Source organism: Temnothorax curvispinosus, unplaced genomic scaffold, assembly GCF_003070985.1.
Source record: "Temnothorax curvispinosus isolate PA1 unplaced genomic scaffold, ASM307098v1 QBEX01007779.1, whole genome shotgun sequence".
NCBI lineage: Eukaryota > Metazoa > Arthropoda > Insecta > Hymenoptera > Formicidae > Temnothorax > Temnothorax curvispinosus.
The window spans coordinates 173,367-197,419 of NW_020217559.1; the positions used below are offsets into that span (position 1 = coordinate 173,367).

The window sequence follows — 24,053 nt, forward strand, 5'->3', positions numbered from 1 at the left end:
GATCTTCGAAATGGAAACTTTGCAAAATACCGGAGCTGCCCGTCCGCCTAACGCGTTCAACAAAAGATATTCGAATCAAGAGACCAGTACGCCGGGGTATGATGATTTTGAATGCTTGCTGTCATTGCTGTGTATATTTGTTTCTTTTTCTAAATGATCAATATTTCAGGGAAAATGCACTGAAGAGATTGCTCGAGATCAAGGAGGATATCAGAATCGACGGTGTATATGGGTTTCGTCGCGTCACCGACTCGAAGGAAAGAATAGGATTCTTGCTTAACATGCATGCGGTAAGGAAAATTGAAGGAACAAAGGTACCTGCAATCTCTTAAACGCAATTAAGTAACAAGATCCTGATGTTTCTGCATAGACGGAGATCGTGGAGGATGACAAGCGTCTGTTGAGCGGCGTGGATTATTACTTTATTGAGGAAGATGCCACCAGATTTAAAGTGTCATTGCCATTTTCACCATACTTTTACGTTTTATGTCGTAAAGATACGTTTGAAGAAGTGTCGACATTTTTGTCCAAAAAGTACATGGGAATTTTGACAAAAATCGAGACCGTTTACAAGGAAGATCTTGACTTGGTAAGATAGGCTTCTAATCAGCATACAATTAGCTATTAATAATATATTTTACGTTACAAAAATGTTTGGAAAGATTATTTTTCCTTGTGACTTTTTATTTCTTCTTTTTTTTTTTTAATTGTTCCAGCCTAATCACTTGATTGGTTTGAGACAAAAATACCTGAAACTTTCCTTCGCGAATACTGTCGATTTAATAAAAGTCAAGCGCGACATTATGCGCGTTGTTAGAGTTAACAAAGAGCGAGAGAAAAGTAATACTTACTACACAGACATGCTGGCAACTACTTTGCAACCGAACGAACAGGATAGCGGTAGACAAACATTAGATCACATGGATAATATTCTTGACATTAGGTAATTGTATACATTTTCTTTTCAATTTTTTCTTTTTTCCTGTATTAATATTTATTTTCTTTACTATTTCTTGATTTCTTTAGCATTTTTTGCTTTATATGACACATATGTTGAAATATCAATTTTTAGGGAATATGACGTACCTCATCATGTCCGAGTATCCATAGACGCTAACATCTTCTGTGGAATTTGGTATTCTGTAAAAAGCAGAGGAAGCGAACCACCTATAATCACGCGAAAAGAAGACATGATTGAACTGCCTGAACCTATTGTATTAGCGTATGATATTGAAACTACAAAGCTGCCATTGAAGTTTCCAGATGCCAGTTTTGATCAGATTATGATGATATCATATATGATAGATGGACAGGTATTTTACATAAATAATGCTTACATTTAGCTTTACATAAATTATTTTTCGTTGTATCGCTTTCTAAAGAGAGTTTACATTCAATATGTTTCATTTTCTTAGGGATATTTAATAACGAATAGAGAATTAGTCTCTGCCGACATACGAGATTTCGAATATACGCCAAAACCGGAATTCGAGGGTCCTTTCACGGTATTCAACGAGCCTAATGAGAAAGCAGTTATAGTGAAATTTTTCGATCATATTAACGAAATAAGGCCGCATATATTTGTAACGTATAACGGTGATTTCTTTGACTGGCCGTTTGTTGAAGCTCGAGCAGCTATACATAATATGGATATGAAAGAGAAAATTGGTTTCTCTAAAAATCGCGAAGGTGTTTACGTCAGTAGAGCTGCTATGCACATGGATTGCTTATGGTAAATAGTCTGTGAGTTATTTAACAATGTAATCCTGCAAATATTCTCATCGCAAAATATTTCTTAGCTGGGTTAGACGTGATTCTTATCTACCAGTGGGTTCTCAAAACTTGAAAGCTGTTGCTAAAGCTAAGTTGAGATATGATCCAGTGGAACTTGATCCAGAAGAGATGTGCAGATTAGCATCGGAAGAACCTGAAGTACTCGCGAATTATTCTGTCTCTGATGCTGTGGCAACATTTTATCTCTATCACAAATATATTCATCCCTTCATATTTGCATTATGCACTATTATTCCCATGGAACCTGATGAAGTATGAAAAATATTGTATTACGCACATTAATTGATGTACATATACTTTTCTGTAAACAATAATCTACATTTTTATTTTATTTCATTTATTTCTAGGTACTCAGAAAGGGATCTGGTACACTGTGTGAATCACTTCTTATGGTACAAGCTTTCCAAGCTAATATTATATTTCCTAACAAACAAGAAACCGAACTAAATAAACTGACAAAGGATGGTCATTTACTGGATCAAGAAACGTATGTGGGTGGACACGTGGAAGCTTTAGAATCGGGTGTTTTTAGAGCTGACATTCCTTGTCGTTTTAAAATTGTTCCGAGCGCCGTAGACGAATTAATTAATGGTGTAGAAAATGCCTTGAAACACACGATACAAGAAGAAGAAAAAGTATCAATCGATATGGTTACGAATTTTAATGAAATTGTAGATGAAGTTAAGGGAAAATTGAAGGAACTTAAAGACCAACCTTTGAGATTAGAAAATCCCGTAATTTATCACTTAGACGTAGGCGCTATGTATCCCAATATAATTTTAACCAATAGATTGCAACCTTCTGCGATAGTAAATGAAATAGATTGCGCGGTATGCGATTATAACAAACCTGACGCTCTTTGCCAGAGAAAAATGAAATGGATGTGGAGAGGCGAATATTGTAAGTCTAAATATAAAATATTATCGCAAGTTATCTCTATATTATCAAGCTGGTTACTTTCTTCTCGACTTGTGCTGTAATTATCGTTTATGATTAACAAATTTTTAGTGGCTGCAAGTTTGGGTGAATATCAAAGAATAAAGCAACAACTAGAAACTGAAAGATTTCCACCACAATTTCCTGGTGGCTCTAAGAGAGCTTTTCACGAATTGACCACGAAAGAGCAAGCTACATTTCAAAAAAACAGGCTTACCGAGTATTGTAAAAAGGCTTACAAAAAGGTCAAAATTACCAGAATGGAAGAGAGAACGCAAACGATTTGTCAGAAGGAGAATTCATTTTACGTAGACACTGTGAGAGCGTTTAGAGATAGAAGATACGAATATAAAGCATTAACTAAGGTTGCTAAACGGCAAGTAGCAGCAGCAATCGCGAAAGGAGATGCAGCTGACATAAAATCCGCTAAGAATAGAGAAGTTTTGTACGATTCTCTTCAGCTTGCTCACAAATGTATTCTCAATTCTTTCTACGGCTACGTTATGAGAAAAGGGTAAGTTTTAAAATTATATTAAGTGATATTAAAGTACAACACTTTTATTATGTTTTTAGTATTTTTATTTATACCCTTCTTAAATTATTTTTTAAAGTCCTAGTTTTTTATTGTTTATTTTAAAATTACAGGGCACGATGGCACAGCATGGAAATGGGTGGCATCGTATGTTACACAGGTGCTCATATTATCATGAGAGCTAGAGAAATTATAGAACAGATTGGTCGCCCATTGGAACTGGATACTGATGGTATATGGTGCATATTACCTGCGTCTTTTCCAGACTCTATTATAGTTCACACTACTCATGAAAAGAAGTCGAAATTTACGATCTCGTATCCGAATGCGGTTCTCAATTTTATGGTGAAAGTATGTATGAATGAATAAAGAAAAACACATGTTTTCCTTTCTTTTGATTACTCTATTTTTTGAATTTCCACAGGATAAATTTACTAACGAGGTTTATCATGATCTTGTGGATAAAGATAATTTAACGTATGAAATCAGAAGTGAAAATTCGATATTTTTTGAAGTTGACGGACCATATTTAGCGATGGTATTACCCGCTGCTAAAGAAGAAGGAAAGAAATTGAAGAAACGATACGCAGTTTTTAATTTCGATGGTTCACTAGCCGAACTAAAAGGATTCGAAGTGAAAAGAAGGGGTGAATTGCAACTGATAAAAATTTTTCAAGCCTCTGTTTTTGAATCCTTCTTAAAAGGAAACACATTAGACGAATGTTACGCTTCGGTTGCGAAGGACGCAGATTATTGGCTGGATTTATTATATAGCAAGTGTGCGAATATGCCCGATTCCGAATTGTTCGAACTCATATCCGAGAACAAATCCATGTCGCGTAAATTGGAAGATTACGGTGCACAGAAGTCCACGTCCATTTCTACGGCTAAAAGATTAGCTGAATTCTTGGGCGACGAGATGGTTAAAGATGCAGGTTTAGCTTGCAGATATATTATAGCGAATAAACCGCAAAGCGCGCCAGTTACCGAGCGCGCGATACCGTTGGCTATCTTTCAGTCGGAACCGGCTGTGCGAAGACATTACTTGAAGAAGTGGTTGAAGGACCCCACTTTGTACAGCGATGATATAAGAGATATTTTGGACTGGAATTATTACATTGAGCGACTCGGGAGTGCTATTCAAAAAATTATCACCATACCAGCGGCGATGCAAGGCTTACCGAATCCAGTTCCACGAGTGCAGCATCCACCTTGGTTACATAAGAAAGTGTCAGAGAAGAATACATCTCATCGTCAGAAAAAGATCACAGATATATTTTCTGTTGTAGCTAAAGACACTTCTCATACGAACAACACCGAAGAACCCCGCGATATTGAAGATCTCGCAGGACCGTCTACTAGCTTCAATACTCCAATTTCGGTTGTTAACAAGAGGAAAAGGCAGCATTTAGATGAGGATGAGACAATCAGAGCCAGAAGTTGGAAAGAAGCTTTGGGTTCGCCTCCTCCCAAGGGAACAACGAGAAAAGAGTTGCTTAAATGGTTGGAGTTTCATAAGAAAAAGTGGGCTTTTCAGGCTAAACAGAGGCATCAGCATCGGCAGAAGAGGAGTAAGACCGACGAAAATGATAGAATCGCCTGGGGGGTTATACGAAATACGAATACGTCTACCATGACCGGCTTTTTGAGACGCGCTCAAAGGAAATTACTGGAAACTCCATGGCAAATCATTCAGCTGTCAGAAACGGGTGAACCCGGCATGTTTCGATTGTGGATATTGGTTGACACGCAATTGCATCAAGTGCGTCTCGTAGTACCTCGTATATTTTACGTGAACACCCGCAAAGCAAGGCCCGATCCAGGACCTAATGAGCTCTGGAAGAAGAGCTTCAAATCTTTACCACGCTCTCGGCCGGTGTACAACTTGTATCAATATTCTCTACCAGAATTTCTATTTCAAGAGCACAGCCGGGAACTCCTGGAGGACTTGAGTAAACCAGAAATTGAAGGAATCTATGAGACGCAAATGTCATTAGAATTTCGGGCTATATTGCAATTGGGATGCGTGTGTATAGTCGACCCGCGTGCCGCGCGGAAAATGGTAGACGGAGCCGATACCTTCACTCTGGATCAATTGGAATTCAAGAGCATCGCCTTTCAACCTTACCTCAAGCAAACCGGATCGATCAACTACATATTCCTCTATCATCATTGGAGTTCAAACCGTCAAAGAGCACTGTGGGGCTTATTCTTAAGCGCCAGCAAGAGAAGTCATATATTCGTCTTAGATTCAGTCGCTTCCAATCAACTGCCGAACATGAATACACTGTACACGCAGGAACGTAAAGCAACATTGGAGAAAAATGGCGAAGACAAGATAAATAGGTTGCCTAAAACTATGCAGTTCGTCGTGCAAGTTGAAACGAACTTCCAACAGGTGTGCCGTACATTGCAGGCAGCCTTGACGACATATAAAAACGAAGCCCACGGAGCAACGATTATTATTAATCAAACCGCTCTCGACAGGACGGTTTTAACTACCGAAATGCCGCTTCTCAATGACTTCCCTCTTGTCAGCACGCACGTGCGAGATGTTGAGAATCTGTACAGCACGTTAGAATGGCAGAAGACGGGCGCGAAAATGATGATCAGACACTACCTGAAGAGTCAACAGATAATCGAATTAATCGCGGAACAATGCCGATTCTTCCACGCTCCTATCGGCAACGTACCCGCGGATCCCACGCTCTTCGGCGCGGATTTATTCTACGCCAGACATTTGCACAGGAACAATTTTGTCCTGTGGTGCTCGCCTACGGAGAAACCCGACTTAGGCGGCAGCGAGAACGACGATAACAGGCTACTGACGGACTTCGAGGAGAGTTCGAGCTGCGCTGCGAACAATCCGGGCACATATTCCAGCGTTTGCGTCCAATTGGATGTAGAAAGTCTGGCGGTTAATGCATTGTTACAATACCATCATATTCACGATATAGACGGAACCAGCACGTTTGTGGCGTTTCACACTCAGCAGCGTCCATCCGTTCAGGTCAGTCTTTATATACTAACTAAAACTTGCTTAAAAAAAAAAATGCTTATGTTTAAATTAATTAACGATAGTACCTTTTAAAAACTTATTTGCAACAATTTAATTTATCCGAATTGATAATGTTATGACTACATAAGTTGGGATTATTCAACAGGACATGGCAGTGGGTGGTGATGCCGCGACAGTTATTCCCAGCTACGATGAAATCACTCTGTGCAATCCGGCGTTTAAAACATTACGAAGCATGGTAAACGCATGGTTGCTCGAGGTATCCGTTTATAAAAATGTATTCGCGGACTATCAGCTGATCCACTTCTATCGGTACGTTATTACTATTTGTTATACTGTTATCAATTATATTACTTAATTACATATTACTGTTATATAAAAATGCATGTACATATTCGTATGATTCCAGGTGGCTGAGGTCTCCAAGTGCCTTGCTTTACGATCCTGCTCTACGTCGTACTCTACACACTTATATGAAGAAGTTATATATACAGTTAATAGCAGAGTTCAAAACGTTGGGCTGTATTATAGTCTTTGCAAACTTCAACAAGATTATCGTGTGCACGAAGAAAAGATCTGTGAACGATGCTTTAGGCTATATAGAATTTGTTGTTCAAACTATACGAAACAAAGAGCTGTTTCACAGTATTGAAATTACGTTTGACCAATGTTGGGAATATATAATATGGCTTGACTTGGTACGCTAATTCATCATTCATTTGATTCATGAAATAACATTAATACTGTTTTGCGTAACGTTAATTTAATTATATATTTGCTTTATTGAACAGCACAATCATGCTGGCATTAAAGGACAGCTAACTAGAGATGATGCGGAAGATGAGAATACTGAAAATGATGACGATGACGCGGTAAAAAAAAAAAAGCATTTTTATAGATATTTTTAGAAATTACATTGATGGTTTTTGACGATATTTTTATACTGATTGAATTATTTCTACTCAGCCTCAAATAATGATGAATTGGAGTTTGATGGAATGCCTGCCTAAGGAAGCAGGATGTCAAGCGAGTTTTAACGCTGTAGTAGCAGGATATATAAACGTAGTGTATCAATGTATGATTGAGAACGAAGCCAATAACAGTGTAAGGCCGAGAAGAAGACACAGCCAAAGTCAATCTTTTATAGCACCACTTGGTCTAGGTGCATTGGAAAATACAGCCGAGTTTGCGAAAAAATTGATATCAGGAGAAATGTCTCAAAGATTGTTCAAGTATATTTATTTATACAAGTATTACGTAGTTTTTAAAATTAATATAAAGCTTTTATATAGAGTAAAATGAATTAAAAATTGATATTTTATCGATATGGGAGGTCAGTAGTTTTAATGGCCCTAACGTGTGTATTATTTGCAGAATAGTCCAAAAAATACATCGGAATTTGCCGGAAAAGACATTGACTCTCGAAGAATATCCTAATCTGGATATGGGTGGAAAAGAAAGTATAAAGATCAATCCTGCGCTTGAATTAATCAAAGCAGTATGCAAGGTAATATATTATCATTATGTGCTTTATAAATATGTAAAAAATAGTTTCGAAATATTAGACTCTTGCGTATCTTTGAAAATTTCAGGTTTTATCTCTGGACAAAGAAGTAGAACACGAGGTTCATGACTTAAAGTCAAATCTGTTACGACTGATCGGAGTCGGCAGCTATGGCGACAATGTCGAGTGGAAAGAGCCGTGTATTTCTCTTATTCTACCAGAAGTTATATGCAAAGCATGCAATCATACAAGAGATATTGATCTCTGTAAAGATCAATATTACACAATTGAAAATAGCAGGTACGTTAAATACGCGAATAATCTGAATATTAAGATGAAGATAATATATGCTTCATATATTATATGCTTTACATCATTATTATTATTATTATAGGCACATGTGGAAATGTCCTATCTGTGATACGTCGTATGACAATACAGAAATAGAATTTTCTTTGATTGACAAATTGAATCGCAAAAGTATGGGTTACGTGTTGCAAGATCTACAATGTCGGAAGTGTAAGGAAATCAAGCGAGAAAACATGAACATGTTATGTTCTTGTTCAGGCGATTACGATAATTTAATATCGCGGGACGAAGTCACAACATATGTAAATATATGTAAATCTATAGCCACCAAATGTAAAATGAATATTTTAGCAGAGATAGTAGACAACACGAAACTCTTTACGGGTTAGTAATTAAATTAAGAATTGCCTTCTCTTGTATGATAATTTATATCGAGATTTATTAAATTTTTTTAACTGTTTTGGATTAACGAGGTTGATAAAAAAAAGATTAAAATAATTTAATAGCATATATGTATTTTTAAGATGAATTACTTAATATTTAATAGTTCAACAATACATGAATGTTCTATGTCTATGATACATATCGACATATGTGTTTAATTTTTAACACCAGAGTCCACAGGTGGATCTAAAACAAAGTACAGCATACGTTAAATCGTTTTACCTATACACATGTATTTGCACGAATGCAAAATTTATAATAAACTTTTGAATATAAAAATAACAAATATCTGTCTAGAATACATAAGTAAAAGTAACGTACCTTCAAATTTGAACTGAGGAAATTGTGTCATATCTACTCCTGTACCGCCACCATATACCTCTTGAAGTTTTTCTAATTCGGAGTCCCGTTCTTTCGCAATCTCCGGGCTGGGATCAACTAATTTCCCGCCTCTTAAAATTGAAAAAAATTTCTCGTAAATATCATATCCAATATTCTCTATTTTAATCAATCTCCTGATATAATATATAATTACAAAAATAGAAGCACTAGTTATAGCACATATTTCATAAATCTAACTTATTAATTTCATCTGATTATTGATTTCATCGCTATCCAAAAAATACTCTTATCTTTAACTCTCTTCAAACTTTGTTTAACCAGAGACAAGCGTATCCGACAAAATGGAAGTTATTCCAATTAATACTGTTACCTTTATTAAACACAATAGTATCATAATTTGATGCAAATACAATTAATAAATATAAGTAAAGCAGCTTTTTCAGCTTTTCCCTCATTAAAAACTTAGATATATTCTTATTTCGTTTTAAGAATGAAAATAAAAATATTTATTAGTGTAATAAAATTTATGTAAGATAAGAGATGTATATCATAAACATGTATCTATGTATATACATGTTCAAATGTTCAAACTACACAAGTTACAATCAAAGATACCACTGATACCAAATGGTTTTGATCCTTACAAAGTAATATCCTTTGCAGATATTTCTCATTAGAATTCCAGAAATCTGGAGAAGTGTACTTACACGCTTTTTGACGTGTATTCCCGGAGTTTGTCGAGGAAGAGCTGCTGTATGGGATCGGTAGCTTTCTGCAAAGCAGGAACGTTGGTACTGATGCTACGTTTAACAGCTTTCGGCACACCAACGAGACGTGACCTCAGCATGGTTGCCTGAAAAAGAAATTTAAAAAAAATCAGGTACAATTTTGGGCGAGAATTCCAATTCTACGTCTTTTGTTGTCAACAAATAGCTTTTCTTTCTTGCAGGACAGGCATGAATTATCCAAGTAACCTCTCAATTATACATCAAGATAATCACGAATTCTAAATCATGAATTTTTTTTATATTGTGTTGAATTTTGTTAAGATAAATTAATCGCCTTTCAGACGTCTCTTACGTAATAAATGCAATAATATTTGTTGGCTAGACCGATTCGCGGAATAGGTTAAGACGAATCAAGCATACGTTCGTCCATTTATAAATGAATCGACGACAGTAGTAACAGTTAAAAAATATTACATGTTACGTGTGTAAATAAATAATTAATCTATTTACTCTTATGTTTAGCACCTATACCACGCACTACTCCGAATTATCTTCGCAAGACAATCACTGGAGGAAAAGAACCCAAAGTGACGTAAAGGAATCCCACGAACTTGGTATCAATAAAGACGCACCGCACAACGCACAACTCCGAATGAATTTTGTAATGAATAATGATTGACAGATGCAAAATATAAAAAAAATGTGAAGAATCAGGTAATGTAACAATAAGAAATAATAAATTTATTATCGCGGTGTACATAAAAACAAATTTTTATACAAGTGTGTATTTTTATTAGCTTCGTTTATTTTAATAATTTTTTTTTCTGTATTTTATTTCTTTCTTTCCGAATATTTGATATAAGTGCTAAAAGTAATTCTGCTAGTTGAATTAATTGCCGAATGCCGATCAAATTGATCCGAGCCAGTCGCCCTCGCGCGATCTGGATATTTTCTTCTGTTCCTTGTTCCTTCTTGCACGGGGGAAACTGTTGACAGCACTGCAGCCGGGCAAGATGGCGCGGGCAGGATTTCCGGCGGTGCCGGCGGTGGAGTCAGTCGATGCCGAGACGTCCTTGCTGTCGCGCTAAATCGATGTGTGCTGAATCCAACCGGGCATCAGGATGACGGACGCAGACGTGGTGGTGCTGGACGATCCCCAGACGGTCCAGAAGGAGCAGGAGGTGGCGGCGCACTTTCAAGCGCCAGCGATCCAGCACAATCCGGACGGCTGGGGCCCGTGCGAGCTGCCGGATCAATTTAAGGACATCCCTTACCAGCCATTTTCGAAGGGCGACAGATTGGGCAAGGTGAACGTCGTGGCGAGGCTCTCGCCTTTCCTTTACTCACGTTCTGAAAAAAAAAAAAAACGTGCTTATCTCTCACTTTATCGTTTTCTCCCGTAGATCTCGGATTGGACTACGCCGGCTTTCCAGGACAAGAAGTTCCCAAGTACGTATCTCGCTTCGTCGACCGTTCACGTGTGTTTAACCTCAAAGATCGAGAGACTCGGGCCACGGGGATTCCGCTGGGTATCTCGTTGTCATTTTCGCGTTACGTATGTTGCCTTTAATTGAGGACGACAGGCTTCAGTCTGTGTAAAGTCTGAGACTGAATCTGGAGCGAGGTTTAACAGGTGTACATGTCAAATGCTTGAGCTTTCTTTCTGTTTCGAATTCTGATTTATATATAATTATTTTATTATATTTTATATGGAAATGGATTTTTTAATATTATATTTGAAATACGTATGTGATTGAATAATGACATTTTGATATAATTTGTAATCTGGTCTTTTAAACTAATATTCAAAATGCTGTCGCAAATGGAATAGATTAATTGTCATTAGTCATATATTTTGGGTACTATATTTATCTTTGCTATTAAGTAATTACATCTGTTTTATTGGCATGTAATTTTTAGAACACTACATTTAAAAAATTATATTTTAAAAGAAAACTAGATATTTAAAGTACACAAACATTGTAAGATTTTTTAAAGCATATTTTCAGCATATTTTTTATATTACATGTGGAAAATTTAACTCATTGATACATTATAGTTACATGTATAACTAATAAATTGCTATTTTTCTAGACAAATATACATCGCAGTTTGGTTCAGGCAGTCAATATGCATACTATCACGACGAAGATGAAACCACCTTCCACTTGGTGGACACGACCCGCGTGCAGAAGCCTCCATATCAACGCGGCCGGTTCCGTCACAATCAGCGCAATATGCGCGGTCGCGGTGGCCAGCGTGGCGCGATGAGCCAGATGCAGCAGCTAGGAAAGCTCAAGTTGCGAGAACGAGAGCGTAAGGGACAAACGAAGCGCTGGGGTAGGCAGCAAGGTCTGCGTAATCACAAGAATCAGCCGCCTATCAAGATTCGAGACGCTTCCGTGACGGTTCGACCTGACTGGACGACGATCGAGGAAATGGACTTTCCTCGACTGGCCAAGCTTTCGTTACCCGGTGTGAAAGACGGCGAGGATATATTGTGCTGCGGCTCGCTCGAGTATTACGACAAGACGTATGATCGCGTGAACGTGAAGAGCGAGAAGCCGCTGCAGAGAATCGATCGCATTTTCCACACGGTCACGACCACCGACGATCCGATAATTCGAAAATTGTCCAAGACCGAGGGCAATGTATATGCCACTGACGCGATCTTGGCCACCATCATGTGTTGCACGCGCAGCAATTATTCGTGGGACATCGTGATTGAGAAGATTGGCGACAAGCTGTTCTTCGACAAACGTGACAACACCGAGTTCGATCTTTTGACCGTGAACGAGACCAGCGTCGAGCCGCCGCAGGATGACGGCAACTCGCTGAATTCGCCGAGAAACTTGGCCCTTGAGGCGACTTTCATCAATCACAATTTCTCGCAGCAGGTTCTCAAGTCAAATGAGCCACGATACAAGTTCGAGGAGGGCAATCCGTTTATCGGAGAGGAGGAAGAGAGCGATGTGGCCAGTGTGGCTTACCGTTATCGCAAGTGGGATCTCAACAATGGTATAGTACTTGTCGCCCGATGCGAGCATGACGCCGTGATGCAAGGCCCGAACAACGAGAATCAATTCCTGACGATCAAGGCATTGAACGAGTGGGACTCGAAACTGGCTAACGGAGTCGAGTGGCGTCAAAAGCTGGACACGCAGCGCGGTGCGGTTTTGGCGAACGAATTGCGCAATAACGCCTGTAAACTTGCCAAATGGACGGTTCAGGCGCTATTAGCCGGTTCGGATCAGCTGAAATTCGGCTACGTGTCGCGAGCTATTGTGCGAGACTCGAGCAAGCACGTGATTCTCGGTACACAGCAGTACAAACCGAATGAGTTTGCGACGCAGATAAATCTGAACATGGATAATGCGTGGGGCATTCTAAGATGCATCATCGACATTTGCATGAAGCAGAAGGATGGCAAGTACTTGATAATGAAGGATCCAAACAAGCCTATGATTCGATTGTACGATATTCCTGATAATACCTTCGAGAGCGAGGGCGAGGAAGATGAGGACGACGATGAGCCTGTTAATGACGCGTTTCAAAGTTAATAGCTAGGACATCTGATTACATCCATCGTTGATCGGTAATCATTGGCTGACGCTTTTACAATTTTTGTGGAGGAGTATTATAAAGGAAATAAATGAGATTTCAATACGATATTTGATTTTATGGAACTTCATTACTCGGATACACTTCTTGATGTAACTAATAGAAATTAAGATACTTAGGTTAATAGGTATACAAGAGAATTTAATTGAGGGACCTATGTTTCAAGATATAATTATTTGGTATTTACTCAAACTATTATATAACTTTATTATAATATACATAACAATACAATAAAAGAAAAATCTGAATTCTATTTCTTACAGCGGATTTTCATCAGTTTCATATATATCTTGTAACTTTATATTTTTATCAAATTTTTAAAGAAGTATGTATTGCTATTATTAACGTCAGTTTAGTCATTAAAAATACTTTATTTAAATATATATATGTTTCAGCATATATAGATAATATTTAATTAAGATAATATTTGATGCTACAATAATCTTAAACTTTCAATTTATTATTTTTAAAGAATTTCAGTCTTTACTTGGGGATCCAATTCCTTGATAACGTATCTTAATTTACGAATCGCAGCAGCTACCATCGTGTCATCGATATCATAATAGAGAACCATTCTGACCAATCTTTCCGTGAGAGCCAGGCATCTGATTATGATCTTATCATCATCATCATTGAAATCATTCACTTGATGGAGCCTCTTCATGAGAGTCTCGGCGGAAATGCCACTGTCGGTATTCACGTTTATGAATATCATATTGGTGTGCGTGGTTTTCAGGTCTACACTGAATATTTTGGTATCCAATTGATTGATTGCCTCCGCGATAACAAATGCTTTTCTGTGATCTTCTACTAGTCGTGGCACTGTCTGTTCCAGGGCGACGAGCCCGGCCGCAGCGATCACGCCGACCTGTCGCATAGCACCACCCAGCACCTTGCGCCTTCTCCTCGCGTTAGCGATAAAGCTCTTACTTCCGCAGAGCACAGACCCCACGGGAGCGCCCAATCCTTTGCTCAAGCAAAAAGTGACCGAGTCGAACGGAGCTGCTAGATCCTTCGCCGAGATCTTTGACGCGGCCGAGGCATTCCACAGTCGTGCCCCGTCCAAATGCATCCTAAGATTGTGCTTCTTCGCCACCATCGCCAACTCCTCGACCCATGACTGAGGAACGACTTTTCCGTTTATCGTATTCTCCACCATGACCAGCTTTGAGATCGGTTCGTGTATTCGGTCCACGCGAATCGCACTCTCGAGGCACTTCAGATCGAACGTACCGTCGTCGTTGTTAAACAGAGGACAAATGCTCACACCGGCTATTTGCGCTGCACCACCCTGTTCATGAAGAAACACATGCGACTCGTTTCCACAGTAGATTTCGCTGCCACGCACATCACAATGATTCATAACTGAAAAGGAAGGAAAGAAAGCATAACATTTTCTTTAAATGCGTTTGAAAAAAATCGAGAAAATCGATCTTCACTTTTCTAACGTGACACAGACTCCATTCAGAATCCCGATAAACAGAGGTCAATTTTTTTAATTACGGTATTAAGAGATCCTTCCCCGTAACTTTCATAATTCTATCATTAAATGAATGAAAATAAATTTCGTCCTTTTTAATGGATTTTAAAAGAAGATGCGAGACGTACTTATACCTACAGAGATCGTTTTTAGAATCTTACCAGCGATCAAGTTTCCCATTGTACCAGAGCTAACAAAAAGTGCATCTTCCTTTCCAAGCAAAGTCGCAGCCATTTTTTGTAATTCTAAAAATATTAAATAAATAATTGCTCAGGCCTCAGCTAATAAATATAGGAGGGGATTGTTAAAATTTCGTACTCTAAGTAGGACAAATTATCCAACAAGTCGTGATTTGGCAGAAAGATCATTTTTATAAGAAAATAAAATTGATTTTGAGAGAAAAACAGTTTTAGATGTGAGTAGCATAAATATTTCACAATGTTTTCGGTTTAAAATCGAATTTTTCTTTTGCTACCTTTTACCGTAGGATCTTCCTCGAAGACGTCATCCCCTACTTCCGCCTCAAACATAGCTTTCCTCATCGCCGCTATTGGCTTCGTGAGCGTGTCGCTTCGTAGATCGACGATAATAGCCTAGAGTAATCAAACTCACTTAACTCATTTAGAGCAATCCCCGTGTAACGCAACTCGAATTTCATTTAAACTCCGTTAATTAAACTGTTCCGTCTCCAAAAATATTTTTGTCTCAAAAAAATAAAAAACATACGCAGATTCTTTTTAGGCGCACACCCTGTACTGATTATCCCCAGTATTAAAGCGACAAACATAACATCCCTCTAAAAGACGTAAGTGAATTCTCATCGTTGTTTAATTTTACTACGATTGATGCTAGGATCGAATAGACTCGGAAGGAGCGAAACCATTTCTTCTTTACTTACATTATTTTCCTTCGCATAATCGCGAATGCCCGGGTTTATTGCGCCATAAGACATCTGGCTGGCCGTGAATGACGTGTCCTGACTGACTACTGACTGACAACTGACATTGAATTGTGCTTCAGCGGCTTCTGTAAGAGGCGTTTATATAATTGATTTATTCGCGCTTATCTTTTATCTAGACACATGCTTTGTCACAATCGGAATGGTTTGTAATCGGAATAGTTAAAATTTATATCCACGTGCGTGGAAAGTGGCCCATTACGCGCGTGTTTTTTGTGCGATAAATAGCCACGTCCACTCGAAACAGTGCGGTAATATCTCATTCCCGCACAGTCTCTTGCGGGCCACTTTCCACACACGTGTGATATAAAATAGTGTGTAACACGTGCGGGTAATCTCACTCGCCTTCGGCTCGTGCGTCCGCTCCGCACTCCACGAAAAAAAAATTTTCGTTATTGATCAAGTCCTCATCAGCAATGTATCCTTCAGCAACTGTATTGGATTTCCAGTCTGCTAGCAGCGTGGCAGAGAGGCGACCAGTGCGACGAAAGGTGTGGCCAGTATAAGATTGAGGATTTGCTAATTGTAGATATGATGCGATAATTGTTGGAATCTTTCCGAATTTGTTGATTCCAACTGGTTGGTTGGTGCACTTTCCATTTTGATAATTTAGAAAAAATCTTGAGGTTTGGGCGTTTTTTGGTCTCAAATTTATATATTTTTTAGATATAGTGTAGAATTCATCGGTGATTATGAAAGTTCTCGGTTTGTAATTTTTTGTAGTTGGAATTTTAACGAGCAAGATAGTTTCTTTGTCTTCGATGTCATTAATTGTTATATTGGTGAGTTCCACTCTTCTGCATGCACCACAAATTCCAAATATCATAGCAACCTGTAAATAATTTAGTATATATGTACACATTGTATAAAATTTTTTATTAATGTAAAAGTTTATGTTTGTATTTGATACATTACCTTGTAAAATAAATATTTTTGGTCATCAGCTTTGTTGAGAAATTTTTGAATTTGTTCTGATGTTAATACTTTTGATTTTTTTGGTATATATCCTTTTGACTGTTTCTTCAGGAATGGAATGAGTCTACCATATTCAGTAATATTAATATTGTTGTTAATATTCAGAGTCGTTTTGAGCATTGAGTAAGTTGCCCATAAGGTGGATGGTTTATGTGTTTTTGATAATTCTGTGAGATATGTTAATATTGTGTTTTCCGATAATGGTTTCGTTTCTTTAGTAATTGTCCACTGCATAAACTTGTTATATGTATTTGTATATTTTTCTTTGGATTTTGTAGGTAAGACATTTTCTATCCTGTTTTTTGCCCTTTGTGCTATCTCGGGAGGTGTTGGTTGGTCGTCGCTATCGGTTTCTGATATGTTGTCTGGTATGATGATGCTTTCGTCACTCATTTTTTATTTTTTCTTCTTAGTAACTTGTTGCGAATTCTTTTTTATTTTTGTTAACTTTACTGTGTATGTTCACAATGACTTTATTTGTATGTTCAGTTATTTGAGAAGGTTATGTTGAGTATCGCTGATCTGCGCTGATCGCTGTGGTACTGTGGTAATTCGCGGGGTGTTTCCGCGCGCCGCGAGATGTCGTTAAGAAGATGTGAGAAAACTGAGAAATAAAAGAACTAGTGAAGGAAAAGCCCCTTGCACAATGCAATGCCAGGCAACAGGCAAATAGGAACAGGAAATATTGAGATATTACCGCACTCTTTTGAGTGGAAAATTTCTCGTGTGTGGACGTGGCTATTTGTCGCACAAAAAACACGCGCGTAATAGGCCACTTTCCACGCACGTGTGATATAAAAAAACTTTAAGCTATAATTACTTGCATGTTTATTTACATTTTTACAGTGTCTTTAAATATTAATGGAGTAATAGAAGAAAAATTGAAAAGAAGAATACAAAGGCACAGTTATGTTTTGTGTATGAGAAAAGTAAAAGGAATAATGTCAAGAATCCAGTCTTTATTCTAAAGTTTGCGACTTCGATTTGGACTAACAGCTGACTTATTCTAAAATCTCAAGATAAATATTTTATGCTCGCTATATTAATAAAAAATAAATATTAAAATATATGGTTAATAATATACATGTTTTGGCACGAAGATTGCACATTTGTACTTGGACACGTGGAATTTTACAGCACTAGGTGTAAATATAACACTCAATACACCAATGCCGATTATTCAAGGTAATTGGAACGATAAGAATGCTGCAGCGATACGTTATCTTTCTGCAGTTGGCATGCAAGCAAAATACTTAAGATAACATAGATTGCGAAGTAACGTTAGGTAGTATGCTCACGTGAATTTTTAGATTAAAGCGCACAAGATTACTTTTATAGGTCAGTTTAACATTACGTAATTTCCCAGCAAACACCAATTAACAGTAATTAATATCAATTATCAAATTATATCAATATTTTATTTTTCTACTCAACAATATGTATAAGTGTTATGTGCAACACATATATGTATGTGTTATTACATATATTACACTTAATTTGAGCCAATAGATAAGATTAGAATTCGTCGAAACAAAATTTTCGTCTCGATTTTTGCAGTTCTAATTATCGGTCACGATGCACGAATATCTAGACGCGACGCGGCCGACCGGAAACGCCGAGTGATCCCGGAAGTGACGTGGCGTCGATGAGCGTGCGTTCAAAACCTGCCGTTACCTATATATATTTTCGAACGTGACCGGTGTCAGCGCCACATGTCAACATGGGTGCGTTCAGCCGATACTCCGCTAGCCTAGCAATCGTGAAGCAGTCGCTCTTTTCGCTCGTTTCTTCTCCTTTGACTCAATGGATTAAAAGGAGAGGAAACGAGCGACTGCTCACGATAGTCACGATTGCTAGACTAGCGGAGTATCGGCTGAACGCACCCGTTAACCGGCATTGTCCGTCTTGCGCGCGCGAGGAGAGGAGCCGCTTCCCATTGTTTTCACGGCGATCCGAGGTTGACATTCGCAGAACGCAGCAGAACGTGCGCGGACCTGTTCGGACGTGTTTTGTCCGGCAGGAAAAATTTTTGTAAGTATTGCGACTGTTACTGTCTGCAGTAGTTTCCACTCAGATTTTTGGTATTTCCATTCAGACTTCGCTACGCTAACAGTGTTCCAGACTTTGTATAATAAACAGTGGCAAATACTGGCCGTATTGTCCTCTGAAAAGAGGCAGGAGCCAACGAAATAGAAGAAGAAGAAGAAGATCCGAGGTTGACGGGCGTTTCGGCGAGATGAACGACGATCTGCCATATCTGGTGGAGTACGCGAAGAGCGGCCGGTCCAAGTGTCGCTTATGCAAAAAGTTCATCTGCAAGGCTAGCCTGAGGCTTGCCGAGATCGTTCAGGTACAACGTCGAATTTTGCGACGGAGAAGCTGCATGGTATCTGAAATATTTATCCTCGCGACTGACGGCGAGCTACAGTTTACGATACGAGGACGCGATTGCACACGGGCCGGTGTCATCGGCGTTATCATTGATCCTGGGTCATGATAACGCGCGTGATGGTGTCGGTCCGGATAACTGCGTCACCTGCGCAATGCTATCGCTATCACAACACACGTTGAATTATTCAAACATTTGCATATGCAGTTGCTTTCTCTCTGCAACTGTTTCCTTATTTGGCTCAGGTTATAAAAAAAACATATAAACATGTTTCTCGTTATGTTACCTGGAAAGCTTAATGAAATGTTCCTTTCCTTACAATGCAACATTCATGTATTTTCGTCCATTATTACTCGTTTTAGACAACAATCTAAATAAATGTACTTATAATTATACAAGTCACGCTTTGTATCAAGAGATATTCCGACTTTTTAAACTGTACTTCCAAAATATTAGAAATATTGTTTATATTTTTAGAGCCCCGTTCATGACGGGAAGATACTTAACTGGTATCACACCAACTGCTTCTTCTCAAAACAAAGACCAAAGTCTACCAGTGACATAGCTTGTTTCGATGAGATTCGTAACGAAGACCAAGATATTATTCGGCAGAACCTCGGTTTGTATACGACTTGAACAGGAACTATAATTTTAATTAATATATTTTGTTACCTCAGCTACTTCTGATGTTTTTTATACCCCGAGAAATCTCTTAACGCACCTCCTGCAGCAAAGGGGAGGAAAAGGACAAAAGGTGCTGGCGGTTCTGGAGACTTGGCCGACATACCACCGCCCCCTAAAAAGATTAAGGACGAACCAGAAGACGCAGAGGAGGAAAACTTGATGAAAAAGCAAAATGAAAAATTATACGCTATAAAGGATCAAATATCAACACTTGATAAAAAAGACATGATTGCGATATTGGAACTAAATAATCAGGAGATTCCAACTGGGCCATCAAACGTAAGTGCTTTATTATATATATATATTTGTATCGTGACATCTAATATATATTTTTCTTCAAATTGTGCATCATAAATCTGTTCATTATATGACAGGCTGATTTATTATATCACTTTATTCGGATTTTATTTCTAGATACTAAGTCTTTTATCTGATATACTGTATTTTGGAGCTCTACAACCCTGTTTAAAATGTGGAGGACAATTTATATACAACTCTGGTTTGGGTTATAAATGCACTGGTAATGCAACAGAATGGACTAAATGCGAATATGTTACGCAAGATCCGAATAGAAAAAATTGCGAAATACCAAGTGATTTGAAGGATGATTTCCCAGTTAGGTAAGTTCTCTCGTTAGACAATGTGAAACTTAAACGAATTAATTCTACACATTTCTTTGTTTCAACATTGATAAATATGATATAAATATAATTTATCAATACTCGTCATTTGTTCTTAGGTCATACAAGTCTAAGGTACAAAAACGAGTGTTTAAACTAACAGTGCCGTCATCGTCGAGTTCTATTAAGAAGGAGGGAGATGAAACAGATGGTCCGAAAGTACAAGAAAAACCACGTCCTTTGAAGAACATGCAGTTTGTTATAATAGGTCGTACACAGAAAGATAAAGAAGAATTGGAAAAAGAAATTCAATTATTAGGTGGTACTGTTGTAACAAAAGTCCATCCAGAATTAGCTGCTGTAATTTCGAACGAAAATGAAGTGAAAAAGATGACTAAAAGAATGGAGGATGTTAAATCGCACGACATTCAAGTAATAACGGAAGATTTTATAGAAGAAGCGAAAGAGTACACAGATGCTCCCATCATGCTCCTAAAAAAGAAAACCATTTCTAGCTGGGGTGGCGACATTGCTGCTAGACTTGGTAACGTCATCGCAAAATCTACTGCCTTCAAGAGTAAGAACAGGTTTGAGAAGTCGAGTTCTGGTAAAGTGAAGGTGAAGGTAAAAGGCGGTGGAGTTGTTGACCCCCATAGCGGTTTAGAAAATTATGCGCACGTTTATCAAAGGGGCAAAGACAAATACACCGTGACGTTGGGTCAAACGGACATCCAGTCGAATAAAAACAGTTACTACAAGTTGCAAATTCTGAAACACGACAATCAAGAGATTTATCACTTGTTTAGAAGTTGGGGCCGGATCGGCACCACAATTGGCGGTAAAAAGTTGAAGGGAATGTCTTTGGAAAAGTGTATAGAACAGTTTGAAAAGTTATACGAGGAAAAGACGGGCAATCAGTGGAAAAATAGAGATAATTTTGTTAAGATGCCGAAATTTAAGTATCCAATTGACATAGATCATGGAGATCTAGATTCGGACATTGAGAGCAATTTGCCCAAACCGCTTCAAGATCTAATGCGGCTTATTTTCGACGTAGCCGAGATGAAGAAAGTTCTCCTGGAGTTCGAGATAGACATGGACAAGATGCCGCTCGGGAAATTGTCCGAGAAACAAATTGAGAAAGCTTATGCCGTTCTAATGGAATTGCAAGAGATACTGAAGAAGGCTAATATAGACCGCACTGTATTGATCGATGCTTCCAACAGATTCTACACACTCATACCGCACAACTTTGGGACTTCCGGACCGAAAATTCTCGAAACGTCGGAAGACATTCAGAAAAAATGCGACATGCTGCTCTACATGGAGCGCATGGATGCGCTGCTCGAGATTAAGAAATCGTACGAACTTTCGTATGACAAGACCGATGAGAAGGAGAATCCGCTCGACGGTTATTACAAGCGGTTGAAGACGGACATCGACGTGTTGGACAAGACCAGCGAAGAGTTCAAGATGATCGAGAAATACGTCCAGAATACTCACGCGGCTACTCATACGCAGTACGCTCTCGAGATCGAGGATGTGTTCGTCGTCAAGAGACAGGGCGAAGAACAAAGATTCAAGCCCTTCGAGAAATTGCCCAACAGAAAGCTGCTCTGGCACGGATCCAGAACTACGAATTACGCGGGAATACTGTCCCAGGGTTTGCGTATCGCGCCGCCGGAAGCGCCCGTTACCGGTTACATGTTCGGCAAGGGTATATATTTCACCGATATGGTGTCGAAGTCCGCGAATTACTGCTGTACCAACAGCAACAGTCCAACCGGTTTGTTGCTGCTTTGCGAGGTCGCCCTGGGTAATATGTACGAGAGGTATCACGCGGACTACATCGAGAAGCTACCGAAAGAGAAGCACTCGACGCTCGGTCGTGGTCAGACGCAACCCGATCCGCAAACTGTCTACAAAACCGAGGATGACGTTGAAGTGCCCTATGGAAAGGGAGTACCTGCCAATATTAACAAAAATTCGGCATTGTTATACAATGAATACGTTGTATATGATGTTGGTCAGATAAAAATAAGATACATGTTAAGGATGAATTTCAAATTCAAATATTAAGATACGTAACACGAAGGTGTGACGTTCAGGTTTAAGGTACAGTTAAGATTTTTAATTTTGTAAGATTATACAAATTTCATTTATACTATTATTAATTAAAGATGTTACTATATAAATTCCAGTGAAGATTTCGCTATTGTTACAAATATTAAACTTCATGGAGCTGTTTTACTTTCAATGATAATCTTTTGAATTATACGTGTTTTGTTGTGTATGCAATTTTACATTGACCTGGAGATAACCACGTTATTATCTTGCATGAATGATCACCTGGAATGTTTTTTACCTCAATTAGAAGTCACTGTTAATAATTATTGAACATTGTTAATTGCTCTATTTATTAGTACTAAATCATTTATGTATATGTATAGATCTATTCGATTTTATTTAAAAAAATATATAAGGAATTTTCGATCAATAAAGGAATCTGCAGTGACTGAGCTCATTTTCTCGTTGCTAGGAGTTGTAAAAATCATCTCAAAATTAAACGTATATTTCCTTATATCATCCTTCGCATTGATGGTTATTAAGTTGTCAAATAGATTCTAAACAATTCGATAAGATTTAACAATAACTATAAAAGATAATTTGGAGGATAATTTTTTTTACAATAAATATATGTTACAATAAATTGTTTGTACTATCCATTTTGTCTCGTATCAACCAACAACCGATATTTCCTAATAAATAAAATCATGATTTTTCTATTTTGTATGTAAAAATATCAACATAAAGTTATCGAATAGATCGATAACGGTGAATTTGAATAAATCCCAAATAAAATTATTAATTCTTCGTTTGAAATATATGAAAGAAAAGATTAGAGATTTGTATGGCAAACTCTACAGCTATTATCAACGTTATCTCTTGAATTAATCGCCGATCAAGTTTAATCAAAGTTTGGTCGAAGTCGCTCAAAGTTTTAATAAATCGAAAACATTTCTATGACGTCTGATTAACTTTTTCTCGCTTCAACTTACTTTTTACTTTTTCTCAATTCTCAGAACTAGAAAAAGATAAAAAGTAAGTTAAATCGAGATTAAAGTTTATCTACATTGATAGAAATGTATAAAGAAAAAAAGGAAAAGTTTCGCGGACAATCGATTTATTCCAACTCGAATCGAACTCGACGAGTCGAACCTGATTCGACCTGATTCGCCTCGCGAATGTGCGCATGTCCCTAGTACCCTAGTGAAGTCGTTCGAAAGCGGGAGAACGACGCGGATTGGCGCGAGCAGGCGCGAGCGGGACGGTCAGGAAAGGTAGTGGGGGGTGAGAGCCGAATGTGGCGCGGTGCCGCGGGCGGTCACGCTCGACGACATCGGGATCGGGCGGCAGTTGATCGGCGCGGTCGAGGCGTGTGTCGAGGAGCGATCAGGAGCGAGTGAGCGGGATAAGGAGAGAGCAATTCTCTGCGAGAGAGAGAAGGAACGCGAACGCTCGCGAAGCCCGCGTAATTCGGCCGCGACTCCGACTCCGACTCCGTCACATGTGCGGTCTCTCGTCGCCGGCGCGACAGCATTTTCGAAAGCGCGGAGGGCGAGTCTGGTCTGGCCCGTCGTCGCGCCGCGGCAGCGGTGGTGGTAGTGGCGACAGAGGTGGTGGTGGTGGTGGTGTAACAGTGGTAGTGGCTGTGGTG

The 24,053-nt window shown here is 38.6% G+C and overlaps 5 protein-coding genes across 9 annotated transcripts; 3 read left to right on the forward strand and 2 right to left on the reverse strand.

Annotated features, from left to right (window-relative positions):
- Positions 1-6: 6 nt before the first annotated feature.
- Positions 7-8,550, forward strand: LOC112457446 (DNA polymerase epsilon catalytic subunit A). The gene is made up of 18 exons (XM_025020502.1): positions 7-96; positions 170-290; positions 371-589; positions 717-943; positions 1,073-1,313; positions 1,416-1,732; positions 1,800-2,046; positions 2,142-2,694; positions 2,803-3,244; positions 3,376-3,613; positions 3,687-6,272; positions 6,427-6,593; positions 6,691-6,979; positions 7,073-7,153; positions 7,248-7,513; positions 7,656-7,788; positions 7,874-8,085; positions 8,180-8,550. Exons 1-18 carry the CDS (start codon positions 11-13, stop codon positions 8,481-8,483), a joined length of 6,729 nt encoding a protein of 2,242 aa, XP_024876270.1. The 5' UTR covers positions 7-10; the 3' UTR covers positions 8,484-8,550.
- A 39-nt stretch (positions 8,551-8,589) lies between these two features.
- On the reverse strand, positions 8,590-10,227 carry LOC112457447 (ATP synthase-coupling factor 6, mitochondrial-like). Its single transcript, XM_025020503.1, has 4 exons — positions 10,119-10,227; positions 9,588-9,733; positions 8,860-8,990; positions 8,590-8,724 (listed from the first exon to the last, which is right to left on the reverse strand). The coding sequence occupies exons 2-4, from the start codon at positions 9,725-9,727 to the stop codon at positions 8,693-8,695; spliced, it is 303 nt and encodes a 100-aa protein (XP_024876271.1). The 5' UTR covers positions 9,728-9,733; positions 10,119-10,227; the 3' UTR covers positions 8,590-8,692.
- Positions 10,228-10,654: 427 nt separating this feature from the next.
- Positions 10,655-13,277, forward strand: LOC112457460 (eukaryotic translation initiation factor 3 subunit D). Its single transcript, XM_025020529.1, has 3 exons — positions 10,655-10,915; positions 11,012-11,057; positions 11,703-13,277. The coding sequence occupies exons 1-3, from the start codon at positions 10,730-10,732 to the stop codon at positions 13,166-13,168; spliced, it is 1,698 nt and encodes a 565-aa protein (XP_024876297.1). The 5' UTR covers positions 10,655-10,729; the 3' UTR covers positions 13,169-13,277.
- On the reverse strand, positions 13,267-18,054 carry LOC112457459. Of its 2 annotated transcripts, XM_025020528.1 has the most exons (7): positions 17,727-18,054; positions 16,583-17,246; positions 16,013-16,499; positions 15,608-15,735; positions 15,185-15,302; positions 14,871-14,954; positions 13,267-14,594 (listed from the first exon to the last, which is right to left on the reverse strand). In XM_025020528.1, exons 2-7 carry the CDS (start codon positions 17,033-17,035, stop codon positions 13,696-13,698), a joined length of 2,169 nt encoding a protein of 722 aa, XP_024876296.1. In that variant the 5' UTR covers positions 17,036-17,246; positions 17,727-18,054; the 3' UTR covers positions 13,267-13,695. The 2 variants fall into 2 exon arrangements, with proteins under 2 accessions (XP_024876296.1, XP_024876295.1); XM_025020527.1 differs by lacking the exon at positions 17,727-18,054 and having other exon boundaries at positions 16,583-17,664.
- Positions 18,055-18,205: 151 nt separating this feature from the next.
- Positions 18,206-22,921, forward strand: LOC112457458 (poly [ADP-ribose] polymerase-like). 4 transcript variants are annotated; one of them, XM_025020522.1, is made up of 6 exons: positions 18,206-18,673; positions 18,764-18,992; positions 19,509-19,650; positions 19,762-19,994; positions 20,130-20,335; positions 20,455-22,921. In XM_025020522.1, exons 1-6 carry the CDS (start codon positions 18,363-18,365, stop codon positions 22,412-22,414), a joined length of 3,081 nt encoding a protein of 1,026 aa, XP_024876290.1. In that variant the 5' UTR covers positions 18,206-18,362; the 3' UTR covers positions 22,415-22,921. The 4 variants fall into 4 exon arrangements, with proteins under 4 accessions (XP_024876290.1, XP_024876294.1, XP_024876292.1 ...); XM_025020526.1 differs by having other exon boundaries at positions 18,504-18,599; XM_025020524.1 differs by having other exon boundaries at positions 18,581-18,673; positions 18,738-18,992.
- The last annotated feature ends 1,132 nt before the right edge of the window (positions 22,922-24,053 follow it).

Coding starts and splice junctions, on each gene's coding strand:
- LOC112457446 (XM_025020502.1), top strand. CDS start 11: ATGGAAACTTTGCAAAATACCGGAGCTGCCCGTCCGCCTAACGCGTTC. Junction 1,733..1,799: donor ATGCACATGGATTGCTTATG/GTAAATAGTCTG, acceptor AATATTTCTTAG/CTGGGTTAGACGTGATTCTT. Junction 6,980..7,072: donor ATATAATATGGCTTGACTTG/GTACGCTAATTC, acceptor TTTATTGAACAG/CACAATCATGCTGGCATTAA.
- LOC112457459 (XM_025020528.1), bottom strand. CDS start 17,035: ATGAGTGACGAAAGCATCATCATACCAGACAACATATCAGAAACCGAT. Junction 14,955..15,184: donor GGAAGATCCTACGGTAAAAG/GTAGCAAAAGAA, acceptor TAATATTTTTAG/AATTACAAAAAATGGCTGCG. Junction 14,595..14,870: donor AATGGGAAACTTGATCGCTG/GTAAGATTCTAA, acceptor CTTCCTTTTCAG/TTATGAATCATTGTGATGTG.
- LOC112457460 (XM_025020529.1), top strand. CDS start 10,730: ATGACGGACGCAGACGTGGTGGTGCTGGACGATCCCCAGACGGTCCAG. Junction 10,916..11,011: donor AGGGCGACAGATTGGGCAAG/GTGAACGTCGTG, acceptor TTTCTCCCGTAG/ATCTCGGATTGGACTACGCC. Junction 11,058..11,702: donor CCAGGACAAGAAGTTCCCAA/GTACGTATCTCG, acceptor CTATTTTTCTAG/ACAAATATACATCGCAGTTT.
- LOC112457447 (XM_025020503.1), bottom strand. CDS start 9,727: ATGCTGAGGTCACGTCTCGTTGGTGTGCCGAAAGCTGTTAAACGTAGC. Junction 8,991..9,587: donor GAATACACGTCAAAAAGCGT/GTAAGTACACTT, acceptor TTCAATTTTAAG/AGGCGGGAAATTAGTTGATC. Junction 8,725..8,859: donor TCCTCAGTTCAAATTTGAAG/GTACGTTACTTT, acceptor ACTTTGTTTTAG/ATCCACCTGTGGACTCTGGT.
- LOC112457458 (XM_025020522.1), top strand. CDS start 18,363: ATGGGTGCGTTCAGCCGATACTCCGCTAGCCTAGCAATCGTGAAGCAG. Junction 19,651..19,761: donor TATTATTCGGCAGAACCTCG/GTTTGTATACGA, acceptor CACCTCCTGCAG/CAAAGGGGAGGAAAAGGACA. Junction 20,336..20,454: donor AAGGATGATTTCCCAGTTAG/GTAAGTTCTCTC, acceptor ATTTGTTCTTAG/GTCATACAAGTCTAAGGTAC.